The 16,367-nt window shown below is 34.8% G+C and overlaps 1 protein-coding gene across 6 annotated transcripts in view; it reads left to right on the plus strand.

Annotated features, from left to right (window-relative positions):
* MYO9A (myosin IXA) overlaps nucleotides 1-16,367 on the plus strand; it is a 276,785-nt gene that overhangs the window by 153,376 nt on the left and 107,042 nt on the right. For all 6 annotated transcript variants that reach the window (XM_078079137.1, XM_078079139.1, XM_078079138.1 and 3 more), the window contains 8 exons: nucleotides 66-209; nucleotides 2,019-2,058; nucleotides 6,643-6,765; nucleotides 9,624-9,704; nucleotides 11,904-12,014; nucleotides 12,878-13,000; nucleotides 14,813-14,962; nucleotides 15,972-16,291. In XM_078079137.1, coding sequence (XP_077935263.1) covers nucleotides 66-209; nucleotides 2,019-2,058; nucleotides 6,643-6,765; nucleotides 9,624-9,704; nucleotides 11,904-12,014; nucleotides 12,878-13,000; nucleotides 14,813-14,962; nucleotides 15,972-16,291 — 1,092 coding nt within the window. The remainder of the gene's footprint in view (nucleotides 1-65; nucleotides 210-2,018; nucleotides 2,059-6,642; nucleotides 6,766-9,623; nucleotides 9,705-11,903; nucleotides 12,015-12,877; nucleotides 13,001-14,812; nucleotides 14,963-15,971; nucleotides 16,292-16,367) is intronic.

Below are 16,367 nucleotides of genomic sequence, written 5' to 3' on the forward strand. Positions count from 1 at the left end.
ATTTGGAGATTGTTAGATATGTCTCAGTTAACTAAAGCAAATTGTACTGTATTTGATTTTTGCAGAGATACATTTGATATTGCGTGGAATGGCAGAACTGGGATTCGTCAGAGCAGACTATCAAGTAGCACCTCTTTGCTTGATAAAGACGGGATATTTGCTAATTCAGCTAGCAGCAAACTCTTGGAGAGAGCCCATGGAATTCTCATGTTAGTATTGATCAGAAATGTGGATTGCTTTTTATGACTGGTTTAAAATTTCTGGCTGAAAAAGAAGAGGGGTGATGGTGAATCATTTTCATGAGTAGAATTTTGAGTGAAACAAGTGAATCAGAAGTTGTATTTAGAGCTGTGAATCTCATGCATTAAGAAGCTGGTGATTTGTTTGTTTTCATCTCACCGGGAGAATCGTGGTTGGATGTACTCATGGAGATGATTATTACTCTTTGACAGACCCTACCTCCAGATAGAGAAAAAACTTTTAGCTCTTTTTAGGATTCCCAATCTTGAACTGCAAATGTCCTTTAATTTGGACAGTCCTAGCAAATTGGGCAGTAAAATCCCGTATAAAATGGTGACTGGGCCTTCCAGAATATTAGGTACAACAGCTCCTGTTTCTATTACGGTGACTTGAATGTCAGATTTAAGGGCCCCATCTCAAAGAAAATTTGCTTTGACTTTTTGTAATCTAGAAGAAGCACTTTGTGAGATGTTTATATAGCATTCAAGAGCCTGTCTTTCTACCAAACAATAAACTAGAAAGAACCATGGAAAAAAAAAAAATGGTGACTGGGATCGTATATAGTGAAATATAACCTTTATCCAGCCTGCCGTTCTTCATTACCTGATTATAGGACTGGTTTGAAGGCATGGATATAACTATGCAGGGTGGACCAGTAAAAAGTTCTTAGTTCCCTGTATCCACATATTTCAGACACTATTTCAAAGCATATTTTTGGGCCACTAGCTAGATGTATGACTGAATTGGATTCTTTAATCCCTGTCTAAGTCAATGCTTAACAGTGCTGATGGGCTCAATTTATATAAGTCTTGCTATACTTCAGAATTGTAAATTAACTCATTTAATCCTCACAATAACTTTTAAGAGGTTGATGGTATTATCATCCTCATTTTACATTATTATATTCTACATTATTTTACATTATCACGTTGATGAAACTGAGACTTAGAGAAAAATCCTACCCTAGTAGGATTTAGATTTAGGTAGAGTTTAGATTCAAGCTCAGGTCTTTCTGACTCCCCAGCTCATGTTCATAAGCCTTGGGCATTATTCCTTTTCTTTCTTTATCTATTAAAAAAATCTTGATGTAAATATAATACTGAATTATAAGAAAAAAAAGAACAGAAGAGAATTTTTAATTTCTTTTTTTTTTTTAAAGATTTTATTTATTTATTTGTCAGAGAGCACAAACGGGGAGTGGCAGGCAGAGGGAGAAGCAGACTCCCCACTGAGCAAGGAGCCCAATGTGGGACTCGATCCCAGGACCTCGGGATCATGACCTGAGCTGAAGGCAGACGCTTAACCGGCTGAGCCACCCAGGCATCCCGAGAATTTTTAATTTCTAAAAGGGGACAGTCATTAAGTTTTTTAATAAGTACATTTTAAAAATCCATGAAATTAGGCCTCTATTTAAAGTCTTAAAATGACAGAAACAAAGTTTCTATAGGTATAAGAAAGTAGAACTTTATTATAATGTCAAAAGAAAACGATATTTTAGTTTTGAATGTACAACATTACATTACTGATTATCAGACTTAAATGTGTTTATAGCAATATTACAGAGCAGGCATTTCTTTTCTTGTTCTTTTCCTTGCTTTTTTTCATTCCCAAAGGTGCCTGCTTAGTTGAATCAGTCAGTGTTTTCATATAGGGGACCTATATCTTGGAAATGGGAATATAAATCTACTATTTTAGTAGAGACTTGGAAATCATTCATCTGTATAATAGTTTTTTGTAATAATTTCTAATTTTTCAAATGTAATGGTTTGTCTGTATAGGAGAAACAAAAATTTCAAGTCCAAGCCTGGCCTTCCAAAGGTGAGTATTATGAAAAACTTTTTTCTATTGGTGCCCTACACCATAATTATTTTTTTATTACTCAAGCAAACAGTCTTTATAAATAATCAAAGATAAGCAATACCTTATTTGTACCCAAAAGGGGGATTAATTTGTGTAATTAGTTAAATCCATTTTAGAAATAACACTGGATATTAGGTAATGGTTTAATGGTTCAGGTAAATATTTGTGATATATCTCATATTCTAGTGTTTGAAAAGCATCTGAAGTATAAATGTTAATTTTTGTTGAGTAATTGCATCTTTACATAAGATTTTTTCTTTTATCCTTAAGCCAGGTTAAGGTCAAATTTTGAATTTTACCTGATTTTAAATAATTTCTAATTAGTGCTTATCTAACTCATTATCATTTAGCACTAGTCAGACAAGTTTCTATAAAGGTCCAGATAGGCTCTCAAGCCTATAGTCTCTGTTAACTACTTAGCTATGCTATTGTAGCGCAAGTGCAGCTATAGACAATATGTAACTAAATAAGTGTGACTGTATTTCACTAAACTTTATTTTTAGACATTGAAATTTGGATTTCACATAATTTTTCACATGTCATTAAATACTATTTTAATGTTTTTTTCAACCATATAAGCCATATAAAAACAGTGGATAGGATTTGGCCCATGGCTATAATTTTCCTACAGTGATCTACATAGTAGATTTTTGGGTGGCATTCCAAAAATATTTATTGAATTTACTAAAGGAAGAAAAATCTGTTTCTTTCTCTTGTACTGTCCCAAAGAAGGAATCCTGTCACTTGTCACCTTTTTGATGAATTCCAAAATTAAAAAAAAAAAAACTGAGAAGGAGCTGTTTATTCTCACAATTCTCTAGTTCAAAAAACAACAAAAAAAATATGAGGTTATTATTTCTTCTACTTAAGCCTCTTAGGCTTCTAAGGAAAATGTAATGCACTGCTTATGTGGTTTCTGGTAGTGGTAAATATTGTTTTAAACCACAAAGCACAAAGAAAATTTATGTTAAGTGGTTTGTAATTATATTCTTATCACGAAAAGATTTTATGTAGAGAAAAAGGGTATCACTTGCATTATCAAACATCTTATCTTTTCATTTGTGTTTCTTCTTTCCTTCACTGTCTCTTTAGTCTTTTGTTTTTGTTTCAAGTTTTTATTTAAATTCTAGTTAGTTAACATGTAGTGTAATATTGGTTTCAGGAGTAGAAAGTAGTGATTCATCACTTACATAGAACACCCAGTGCTTATCACAAGTGCCCTCCTTAATACCCATCATCCATCTAGCCCCTCCCCCACTCATCTCCCTCCATCAACCCTCAGTTCTCTGTAGTTAATAGTGTCTTATGGTTTGCCTCCCCCCACCTATTTTTTTCTTCTTCCCCTATGCTGTTTTGTTTCTTAAGTTACACATATGAGTGAAATTGTATGGTATTTGTCTTTCTCTGACTGACTTATTTTGTGTAGTGTAATACACTCTAGCTCTATCCATGTCTTGCTAGTGGCTAGATTCTTTTTGATGGCTGAGTAATATCTGTGTGTGTGTGTGTGTGTGTGTGTGTGTGTGTGTATACACATATATATATATCTCACATTTTCTTTATCCATTCATCGGTTGATGGACATTTGGACTCTTCCCCTAATTAGCCTTTTAGTATTTTGAATGCCACCGCTGGGTCTAGCTATTTGTACCATTCTTTTTACTCTCCTCAAGTGAATAACTTCTCTTAAAACTTCATATGGTTTAAAAATATTCATGTTGGCTACACCTGAAGTAACAAATTCTATTCAGTTATCAGTCACAGAAATCCCATCTATTTCTCTATTTATTTTTATTGATGTATAATTAATATACAGTGTTGTACTAGTTTCAGGTGTACAACATGTTGATTCATTGATTCTCAGTGCTCACCACCTGTCAGCAACAATGTTATTACAGTATTACTGACTATATTCCCTATGCTGTGTCATCTCTGTGACTTTTTTATTTTATAACTGGAAGTTTGTATTTCTTAATCCCCTTTATCTATTTCACCCCTCCCCTCTAGCAACTACCACTTTTTTTTCTGTATGAGTCTGTTTATTCATTTTTGTTTTCTGGATTCCACATTATAAGTGAAATCATATGGTATTTGTCTTTCTCTGTCTTATTTCACTTAGCATAATACCCTCTTGATCTATCCGTGTTGTCACAAATGCCAAGATCTCATTCTTTTTTATGGCTGAGTAATAGCCCTATTGTGTATATGTGTGTGTTTGAATACATATACCTCACCTCTTCTTTATCCATTCGTTAATTGATACTTGGATTGCTTCCATATCTTGGCTGTTGTAAATAATGTTGCAGTAAACATAGGGGTGCGTATATCTCTTTGAATTAGTGTTTTTTCTTTGGGTAAATACCCAGTAGTGGAATTATTGGATCGTATGGTATTTCTATTTTTAATTTTTTGAGGAACCTGCATACTATTGTTCATAGTGGCTGTACCAATTTAGGTTCCACCAGTAGTGCATGAGGGTTCCTTTTTCTCCACATCCTCACCAACACTTGTTATTTCTTGTCTTTCTGATGCTAGCCATTCTGATAGGTATAAGGTGCTATCTCACTGTGGTTTTGATTTGTATTTCCCTGATAATGAGTGATGTTGAACATTTTTTTCTTGTGTCTGTTGATCATCTCTGTGTCTTCTTTGGAAAATGTCTCTTTGGTTCTCTGCCCATTTTTTAATTGCATCATTTTTATTAACCCCTTATTGGATATATCATTTGCAGATATCTTCTCCCATTTACTTTGTTGCCTTTCATTTTGTTGATGGTTTCCTTTGCTGTGCAAAAGCTTTTATTTTGATGTAGTCCCAGTAGTTTATTTTTGCTTTTGTTTCCCTTGCCTAAGGAGACATATCTATTTTTTTTTTTTTTTAAAGATTTTTTTTTTTATTTATTTGACAGAGAGATAGAGAGAGCACAAGCAGGGGGAGCAGCAGGCAGAGGGAGAGGGAGAAGCAGGCTCCCTGCTGAACAGAGAGCCCGATGCGGGGCTCGATCCCAGGACCCTGGGATCACGACCTGAGCCGAAGGCAGACGCTTAACGACTGAGCCACCCAGGCGCCCCATAAGGAGACATATCTAGAAAAATGTTGCTAAGGCTGATGTTCAAAGGGATTACTGATTATGTTTTTTTCCTAGAGTTTTCATGGTTTCAGGTCTCACATTTAGGTCTTTACTCCAATTTGAGTTTATTTTTGAGTATAGTGTGAGAAAGTGGTCAGGTTGAATGATTGTCATTATGTTGTCATTTTTACTTTGAGAATTGCCTGTTTCCGATCTTTTGTTCATTTGTTAATTGTGGGATGAGTTTTTAAAGGAATTTTTATAGTTTTTATGTACAGATAGTAAGTCTTTGTCATTGTTGGGAAAATTTTATTGAGTTGCATTTGTTAAAATATGTATTGTACTTATCACTTGAAGGTTTGTATTTTTAAGTGTTTATATTGTCAAAATTAATATTTTTTAAAAAGACTTTTAAATTTGTCATGTTTTTAACTCAGTTCTGTGCTTCTCATATAATAAAATTTTTAGTACTTTTTGAGTAACATTATATAGTTTACGTATGTGTAGATATATTCTTTCCATGGACAGACTCGCTGCCATAAATATGGTATGGTTTTAAAAATTGTGATTGGCTACAAAAGCTCTCAAATACTTTATTAATATCCTATTTTGTATTCTTTAAGTGCTTTATGTATAACTCCAATCTTATTAAGATTAGTAATTAGTATATCAGGATCATGGTTGATAGGGTTGATGTTTTGTTTTCTTTTTCTGTATACATTTCTGGCTTACATGCTGTAGCCCTAGGATTGAATTTAATTTATTGTCTCTGTGAGTCAGGTTTCAGTTACAGATAACAGTAATAACTGTGGATATTTTTAAGTAGAAAAGGACTTAATTCAAAGAGGCACTTACAAAATCATTAGAAGTCTTAGAGTTTCAGAGTATTAAAACAGCAGTGCAGAACTGACCCCAGCTGTAATCAGCTAGGAAAACAGGAAACTGCCATTCTAGCTTCTGTGTTCAGGCACATACTATCTGTGGTATGATCCAGGAATCAGAAAGGAGCTGCTACAACTATTGGCTCCAGGGCTAAGGTGCATTTATTAGAGTTTCAGTGACAACACAAATTCCGTGTACTCTGCCTTTCAACTCATAAAGGTAGTACCTGGACATTGGGATCACAAAAAGCTAAAGTGCTTTGATGTGCGTGCTCGTCAGAAGAAACAGAACCTAGTAGTCAAAGTCTCTGCTTCAGTTATACCTTCCTAGCTTCACGTGTGGGATTTTAAATGATAAACTTAAATTGCATCTGGAACCCAAATGCAAGAGTTTGAGAAATGCAGTTTTCTTTTTAGCTGGAAAGCTTCTGCTGGAAAGCAGGAGGGGTAAGATGGATGTTGAATATCCAATCTCTCATATTCACCACAGTCATTATACATAGGTGATAATGAAAACTGGCTTGTAATTTTGTTTTTCCTGTTCTTTGATTAATTTATGTGAGGAATTTGATTTTTCTCCCTTCTTTTCAGCACTTGCTGGAGGTAAATTCTTTAAAGCATCTGACAAGACTGACGCTACAGGATCGCATCACCAAGTCTCTTCTTCATTTGCACAAGAAGAAAAAACCTCCCAGCATCAGTGCCCAGTTTCAGGTTATTTCTTATTTTACCTTTTTATATAAAAAGGTTTTTTAGAGGAATCTGTTTCATTCAGATTGGCATTGAAAAGTCAAGATGATCTGCAAGATACGTGAATGGAAGATGATACATATGACTTAAAAGCCATATTATAGTGGTCATTTTGAAGAGAAGTAACAGGGGTGGAAAAAGTCAGCTGCCTTTCTTTTTCATCCTTTTATGTGTGGGTAGTGGATATCCCAAAGAGTAATTCATTGTTTTCAGTGTGAGGAGACAGGCAGCAGAAAATTGATACTATAAACAAAACCTGCCTTTAAGCCCTATTGTCCAGATATAGTCACTGTTAACATAATGTGTATGTTTTTTTTCTATATATATTTTAAACTTCATGCTACTGCCATCTATATTTAAATGGGATTGTAGGTATTTTCTGGTTTTATTTTAGTTTTATATACATAGAAATCCATTTCTTTTTGTTGTGACCGGGCATTTGGCAATAAATGAGATCATAATAAATTAAATAACAATTATATAACTGTCACGCTGACTTTTATTCTCTGAACATATATCTATGTCTTAAGTTTTTTACAATACCTACGTATTGGCTTTATAATCAGAGGAAAAGATACCTAAAAAGGATTATTTTTTCAAAGATAGTTTGTTTATAGCAGCAGGAAGCAGATTGGTGGTTTCCTGGGGCTGTGAGCAGGAGCAGTTATTATTGCATATGGGCAGGAGGGAAATTTCTGGGGTGATGGAAGATTTCTACATCTCACTTGTGGTGATGTTTGTACAATTATATAAACTTACTAAAAATCATTGATGTGTAGACTATAATGGGTACATTTTTATATTATTTAAATTGTATTTCAATAAAATTGTTAAAAACAAACTGTCACTATTAAGAGAATGGAAGGACAAGCTGCAAGGTATGAAAATATACTGGCAATACATCTGAAAAAGACCTTGTGTATGGAATATATGAAGAACCACAAATCAATTTTTAGAAAGACAGATACCCTAATTGAAATGGGCAAAAGTCTTGAACAGCCAAAACTTGTCTGATATCAAAAGATGTAATCCAGAAGGCCAGTGAGCCTATTAAATACCTGCCCAACATTATTAGTCATCAGAGAAATGCAAATTAACTACACATTTGCCTGCATGGCTGAAATAAAAAAGACTGATTATACAAAGTGTTTGCAGGGATGTGGAGCAACCAGAACTTTTATACACTGCTGTTGGAATACAAACTGATGCAGGTATTTGGAAAACAGTTGAAAGATATGTAGAAGAACGCCCATAGCAACTTTATTCATAATAGCCCAAACTGGAACAAATAAATATCCATCTTCAATGGATTATTTAGTTGTGGTATAGTCATATAGTGGATCACTATTATATAGTCCTGAAAATGTACAAAATATAATTATATGCAACAAATACAAACGAGTATATAGTATATCTTTGGTTTTATATGAAGTCATAGAACAGGCAAAACTAACTTACCATCTTAGAAGTCAGGGTAATTGTTACCCTTGGTTCAGGTGTGGCGGTGGGTAACTTATGTACAGTGACCTTGCTAAATTCAATGGGATGGGGTAAAGATGGGCTTCTGAGGTTCTGGTAATATTTTATTGAGTTGGGCTTTGGTTACAAGAGTGTGTTCCTTTTGGGAAAATTCATCACACTGTGTACTTGTGATTTAAGCATTTTATTTTATGTATTTTATAATACAATAAACATTTCTGACAAAAAAGAGCACTTAAAAGTAAAAAAATTATATGTTGCTGTAATATATATGACAATAATAATAGGAGTCTATATGGTTATAAGGCTTCTAAGTTTTACTGGAAGTCACAAAATATTAACTCTGAGTAGACTGTGACAAGTTTGCATATTATAATCTGTAGAGCAGCCACTAAAAAATACTACAAAGAAATGTAACAGAGAAGCCAATAGATAAATAGAATACTAGAAAACAAAATATGTTATCTGACCATAAAATAGAATTAAACCAGAAATCAATAAAGAAAAGATAACAATCCCCAGATATTTGGAAAATAAAAAGCAGACATCTAAATAATGCATGAGTCAAAGAGGAAGGAAGATTTTAAAAATATTTTAAATGAAAGTAAAATATCAAAGTTTGTGCAGTGTAGCTAAAGCAGTTTTCCAAGGTTCATTGATAACATTAAATGCTTTTAATGAAAGGAAAAAGGCCTCAAATCAAAAACGTAAGCTTCTCTCTTAGGAAACTAGCAAAAGAAAAACATACTAATTCCAAAGCAAGCAAATAGAATGAAATGATAAAGATAAAAGCAGAAATCAATGAAATTGAAAACAAAAATAATAGAGAAAAATCAATGAAACCAAAAAGTTGGTACTTTGAAAAGATAAAAAAAATTATAAACCTCTAGCTAGACTACTCAGAAAAAAAAGAGGTAAAGTACAAATTATCAATATCAGGAATGAAAGAGGGGGACATCACTAGCATGAACACTGAAAGTGGGGGACTACTAGCTAGTGGATACCCTACAGGAAATTTTCAAAGTTGTTCTAGGAACGCATGAGTTTGGGTAAATTGTTTCATGAAATGTGAAGAAAAGTGAAAAATTTATTCTAGACGTTATTCTTTAATATATCTGCAATATATACTGTTGCCAAACTATCAGCTTTAAGATTAAACTACCATCCTTCTCCTTAATTTAATCAGTATGGGAATATACACAACTTGCTTTTGAGAAAGAAAGCTATTTCTGTGTATACCATTGTTTCAGCATAGTTTGCCAACATTATTGTTTGTATTTATAAATTGTTTTCTGCCAGTTTAGAATGGGAGAAAATGCTAATTATATTGCTCTGTATTGCAGGCCTCGTTAAGCAAGCTGATGGAGACACTTGGTCAAGCAGAACCCTATTTTGTAAAATGCATTCGTTCTAATGCTGAAAAGGTAAAAATGTCCTTTAAATGAGAGCTTCTAGCTCCGCTTACTTCAAATCAGGCTTTACATTTTTTTTAAGGAGAGTAAGTAGAGGGGAAGAGCTTTTATAATCTTTTTAAGGAAAACAGTGTTCTGTATTTTCTGTAGATATCCTTCTGTTTCTGTACTTACCTGCCTTTTTGGTATTTAAATGGGCTTGATTTAGTGTTTCCTAAGAATCTGAGAAACAAATATGTTATGAAATTCCATCATAAAAAAGAGTTTTATGCAACTTTTGTTACCCTGAGATTTAATCTTATTTGCATATAAGCTGTCATTCTTAAAGAATTTGCTTAGCATTTTTTATGTTTAGAGCTTTTTATCTCTGCTAAATAAGGAAGGTGCTGTGGACATTCTTGATTCCTTCCTGTTTTCTATGATAGGTCTCCTAATTAGAGTTTTGCAAAATATATCTAATAAGTATAAACATTTGTCATATTTCTTTATGTTCATCATAGGAAAAAATAGTTCCCAGCCTGAATAGCTAAAATGTATAGTTCTCTAGTACTGTAAATATGTAGTGTGAATTAGGTCCAGCTTTCTTAATTTTTAGGAAGCAGTCTTCAACTCTGCAGTTTACAAACTTTGTGAACTTACCGTTTCTGTGGCTTTTATGTTTTCATCTTTGTAAGAATATACTATAATTATAGGACCAGCCTAATAGTGTGTTGGTAGTATACATGGGTCAATACCTGCAAAGTACTTAGAATGTTCCTGGCCCTGTACTAATTATTTAGTATTTTGCTAGCTATTCTTTTAGAGTAACAAAAAAGGAAACCTTTTTATTTACAGTTAAATAGAAGTTTGAGTCCTATTCATTGAGACCTTGTTATACAGAGAGTTTAATTAGTGAAGTGTATTTCAGGGCATAGAATAAGTACTAAATAAACATTGACTGCTATTATTACTATTTTTTTATTTTTATTTCTTAAAGATTTTATTTATTTGAGAGAGAGAGAACACAGGAGGGGCAGAGGGAGAGGGAGAAGCAGGCTCTCCGCTGAGCAGGGACCCCAATGTGGGGCTCAATCCCAGGACCCTGGGATCATGACCTGAGCCAAAGGCAGATGCCTAACTGACTGAGCCACCCAGGTGCCCTGACTGCTATTACTATTTAACATAAGTTGCCCATTTGATTTTTTTTCCTTGATAGTTGGTATGTCCCATCTCTCTGCAGGAAAATGTTTGGGATTGCCTTAGGGGGTCATTAAAAATAGTATTTAGAGAATAGGAAGAAATCTCAGAAGCCCCAAATAAATCTTTGGAATAGCTAAAAACATGCCTACTGAGATACCTACAAGTGACAGGGTGTTGTGACTGGTGATGAATGACTACCTCCCATTAGCTTCTTCCTCATCAATGCCTAAGCAGTGAGGAGATCAGTTCTCAGGAACTATAGCAATTTTTTGTTTTTCAGTGTGTCCTACCAGTATCATCAGCAAAAAGCATTTAGGGAAATAAGCTACTTCTCTATTTTTTTTTAAAGATATATTTATTTGAGAGCAAGAGAGAGAGTGGGGGGGGTGAGGGGCAGAGGGGGAGAAAGAGAGAATCTCAACCCATCTCCCTGCTGAGGGCAGAGCTGGAGGCGGGGCTTGATCTCATGACCCTGAGATCATGGACTTGAGCCAAAACCAAGAGTCGGATGCTTAACCAACTGAGCCCCCCAGGTGCCACGGGAAATAAGCTACTCTTAAACTTGTACTAGTCATTGAAAGAAGAATCTGTCAGCTCTCAGTTAACCAAGGCAACTGGTAGAGTGGGTGGGGTAGGTGGTTTCTGAGTGAGATTATAGAGAAAATCTTAATTAAAAACAAAAATACAGACACTATTGACTATATATAAGTAGGTTATAGATTTCTGTAGTGGCTAGACTATGTGGCCTCCTCCTCTGGGCAACTACATTTCTTTTTAGCTTTGAAGGTCCTCTCCCTCTGCAACTAGAGCAGCCTGGAAGCTTGGTTTCTTTTTCCCTAGGGTCAGGCAGTTAGACCTTTTTTGAAGCTACCAGCTGGGGAGGTAAGATTTTCCCGTCACCTCTGCTGTGTCTTAACCAGACAATCTCCAGTCAATTTTTAGACATTCAAAAGCTAACCATACTTATAGGAGAAACATTAATTTGGGGATCTCTTAGTCTGGGTTAATTTTTTTCCATTTGCTTTGTTTTAGCTGCCGTTAAGATTCAATGATGCCTTGGTACTTCGACAGCTTCGGTACACTGGGATGCTGGAGACAGTTCGAATTCGCCAATCCGGATACAGCTGCAAATATTCTTTCCAGGTTATGTTTTTATAGTGATATTTAAATGTATATACACTGAAGTAAGTTATTCCTGTGTCTTGCTTATTTTTTATTTGGGTCTCACTTGTTTATTTCTCCTATTTCTTCGTTTGCATTCCATCTTTTGTATACAGAATTGAAGAGGGGTAGAGAGTACTCACTTCCATTGAATGGCAGCAATCTTATTAAACTTGTGGTGTGATAGAATCCAGTTCCTGGCTATTCTCATTTGATCTGAATGTTTGCTAATACTAAGTTTACTCATAACACAGTAGTTCTTCCTACTGATTACTCCAGTAATTGAAAGAGTTCAGTCAGAACTGTCTAGTTCAAAAGATTCCATTTAGTTTTCTGTAAAGTTATCTCAGCAAGATTTTCTTTCATCGTAAGCTGCCAGCAAGGCTTACAGTTATTCTCATCAGCTATTGCTGCTATGGGTATAGAAATTATGTTGAAGCTTTTCAGCAGCTGAGCAAGTTCTTTGCTGTTTCTGGGAGGGAAAGCTTCGTTCTCAGTTATACCGTGACACCTTTGCATATTTTTCTGCTAAAAATTTCAGTTATTAAATAACTTTTTCTTTGGTCGTTAATATTATTGCTTTCTCAAAAGGGATCATTAGTTTCTGCTTTTTTCTTCTTCCATTCCCCTTTGATAACAAAATATGTAGAATTCACTATCTTCTCTCTACCCCCACCCCCATTTTACAAATTAACTGTTTTGTAATTTTTTAAATTAAGTAATTTCTTGGTTTCAGTCTCTAAAAGATGAGGAAAGGATCAATAAAAGGACAATTAGCTAGTTTAGGACCATGTTTACATATAATTTTCTTGTGATTTTACAACATTTTTCTTTTCATTTTTCAGGATTTTGTGAGCCACTTCCACGTACTTCTTCCCCGAAATATTATTCCATCCAAATTTAACATTCAAGATTTCTTCAGGAAAATAAATCTTAATTCAGATAATTATCAAGTTGGAAAATCCATGGTAAATATAACATATACAGTCCTTATCAAATTTGAGTGCATTTTTATATTTAAATAATAATGACGATCATGAGAACATTCATGAAAAAGTTAGTGTACCAGATATCATAAGGAAATTGATTAGGCCAAGATTTTTACTTAATATAGTCAGTATTAACCAAAGAGCTTCTTGCCAATGCTCTAGTTCTGTCTGTAGTTTTAACTGCTTAAAAACAATCTCTTCCCCAGGTATTCTACCATAATTTTCAACTCAACTTGCTCGAAGTGACCTTATCCAGATTCCCCTACTGTCCTTAATTTATCAACTACTCTTTCTCTGTCATCCTTCTTCTAGGTTGTTAGGCTAAAAACTGTAATTATATTTGGCCTACCCTTCACTTTAATCCTTTTACAAAGTTCTGTTTCTTTTTTCCCTCACAAATGATTTTCATCTCTCCCTTTTTCTTCATTCCTACTGCTTGCATTTTAGTCTGTTCCTTAGCTCTCACTTCTATTTCTCTTACAGTAAACAGATCCCTCATCTGATTTCAGTCTGTTTGTCATTCCATTTAACTCACTCTACCCATAGTATCAAAATCATCTTAGTACCTCTTTCTTTTATGTTGGCTTCCTGCTTAATAATAATCCCATGATAACCTCCTCATTAAATTCAAACATCTTTCTCTTCAAGAACTTCCATGTCATGACTGCACACCATTTAATATCTTCTTTATGAAGATTAATTGTTCTGTTGACCCCTGTGTATGCTGCCATGTACATGTACATTTATTATTATTTCCAACTCCTTGTTTTGCTCAGGTAGAGGCCTCTGTCTTTTGCCCTTATAGTTTACTGTTTTCCTTTTTGCATATCTAATATCTATCTCTTATTTTTTTTAAATAGTTTTTAATTTTTGACAGACATGGGAGGTGATGGATACATTAATTAGTTTGTGATAATTACTTCACAGTGGATACATATATCAAAATAACCCATTGTACACCTTAAATATATATAATTGTTTCTATCTACCTGCTCTTTTTTTTTTTAAAGATTTTATTTATTTATTTATTCATTTGAGAGAGCGAGAATGAGAGAGAGAGAGAGAGCACATGAGAGGGGGGAGGGTCAGAGGGAGAGGCAGACTCCCCGCTGAGCAGGGAGCCTGATGCGGGACTCGATCCCGGGACTCCAGGATCATGACCTGAGCCGAAGGCAGTCGCTTAACCGACTGAGCCACCCAGGCGCCCACTATCTACCTGCTCTTAAGGGTAAAGTGCAAATCCTATTTCCAGAGGGTTTATGTCTAAGTTATATTTGTTTTCCCCTAGATCCCCAAAGATTTATTAATGGAATGGAAGAGTAAATAAACTGGTTAATAGCCTTGGGTAGCAAGAAACCTTTGATGCATACTGGGTTTCAAAAAGACTTTTATTATTGGTTTATTCATATTATCATCAAACTTGAAGATCTGTGGTTCCCACTTTCCCCCCCACCCTAACATCCTTGAAAATAGGAAAAATGACATGTTACCAGTAGTACGTTGGCTCATGATGGTGGTGAATTTCCCAAGGGAATAATACATCACAATCTCTAAGACTGAGAATTTTATATTCATGTTCATTTTTCCATTTCCCCTTCTATATTTTAATGTCTCTTTTTAAATTTGAGAATGACTTCTTTGGATAAATGGATAGAAATATTTATCAGTACTGCTTTTCACGTCTACCATTGTATTCTTCTTTAAAGAAGCTTACCACAGAAAGGATGATTCATGAAATAAATTTCTCATTTCTTCTTAAGCTGTATTCCTCATCTTTCTCCTTTTTGGTAGGTGTTCCTAAAGGAGCAGGAACGACAGCACCTACAAGATCTGCTTCACCAAGAGGTGCTCCGCAGAATCATATTGTTGCAGCGATGGTTCAGGGTTCTTCTGTGTAGGCAGCATTTCCTCCATCTGAGACAGGCATCCATCATTATCCAGGTTGGAAGCAAAGGATTCCTCATATGAGATTTGCTAGTTTATGTGGCCTTTATTTTAGTAACTAGAATTTTACTGTGAAACATTTGAATAAGAATATAAACTTCTTCAGAGATGAGAATGTGTCCTATTCATCTTTTTAAAAAGTTTATTTATTTGAGAGAGAGAAAGAATGGACAGGGGGAGGGGCAAAGGGAGAGGGAGAGAGAGAATCTCAAGCAGACTCCCTGCTGAATGCGGAGCCTGACATAGTGCTCGATCTTATGACCATGAAATCATGACCTGAGCTGAAACCAAGAGTCGGATGCTTTATCGACTGAGCCACCTAGGCGCCACTCCTGTTCATTTGGGTTCATAGCACCCAACAGATTACTTATTATAATAATAGACTACTGATAAATATTGATGGAGTTGAATTTAAATTAAATTGAATTTATAGCTATATTGTCTTATAAGGTATGGTTGGAGCAAAGGAGTTATGTGCCTTAATTTTTGTTGACATAGTTATTTTTATTTGATAGTTTCCTGAGAATATTTGAGAGTTATATTGTTATTGCTCTGTACTCATCTTGGATGATAGGAATCTTATTTTGTATTTTTCTGTTTTATTTTCTCCCTCATTGATATATATGATGACCGTTCTCCTCCATAGGCCCCTTTTTGTTTATATAAGAAAATCTTTAGAATCTTAATCTTTGAAACGTGTGCATGTTGGCCTAAAACCCATTAATATTGGCAAACTGTAGCATGAGAAGATAATGTAATTTGTTAAAGCATCAAAAATTTTTAAATTATTTTAAGTTCTATGTAACTTCATTGAGGTTATATTTTCTAGAAGAGTTGTTTTAGCCAAGCATATCTGGAAAAGAAAAACTTTTTTTTCCCACTTTAATCATGCGGAATTTAACTCTTTAGCCACTTAACCTTTAATTGTGACATAATAAACTTACTCTTTTTTTCTGTGAAAATATGGTATAAGATAAGACAGCAGTTTTTATTGTTTTCCCCACAGCGATTCTGGAGGAATTACCTAAATCAGAAGCAAGTCAGAAATGTAGCTGTGCAGAAGGATGCTTTAGTTATGGCTAGTGCGGCCACTCTTCTCCAGGCTTCCTGGCGCGCTCACTTGGAGAGGCAGCGGTATTTGGAGCTCCGGACTGCAACCATCATCATCCAGCAGAGATGGAAGGAACATTATAGGCGGAGACATATGGCTGCTGTCTACATTCAGGCGAGATGGAAAGGCTACAGGGAAAGTAAGAGATATCAAGAACAAAGGAACAAAATCATCCTTTTGCAATCAATATGTAGAGGATTCAGAGCAAGACAAAGGTAATCTTTGTTGCTATGATAATTACTCCTTCTCTCTTTCCAAGTATTTTGTTTATATCTCTGCGCTAACACTTGC

Source organism: Halichoerus grypus, chromosome 8, assembly GCF_964656455.1.
Source record: "Halichoerus grypus chromosome 8, mHalGry1.hap1.1, whole genome shotgun sequence".
Lineage (NCBI taxonomy): Eukaryota > Metazoa > Chordata > Mammalia > Carnivora > Phocidae > Halichoerus > Halichoerus grypus.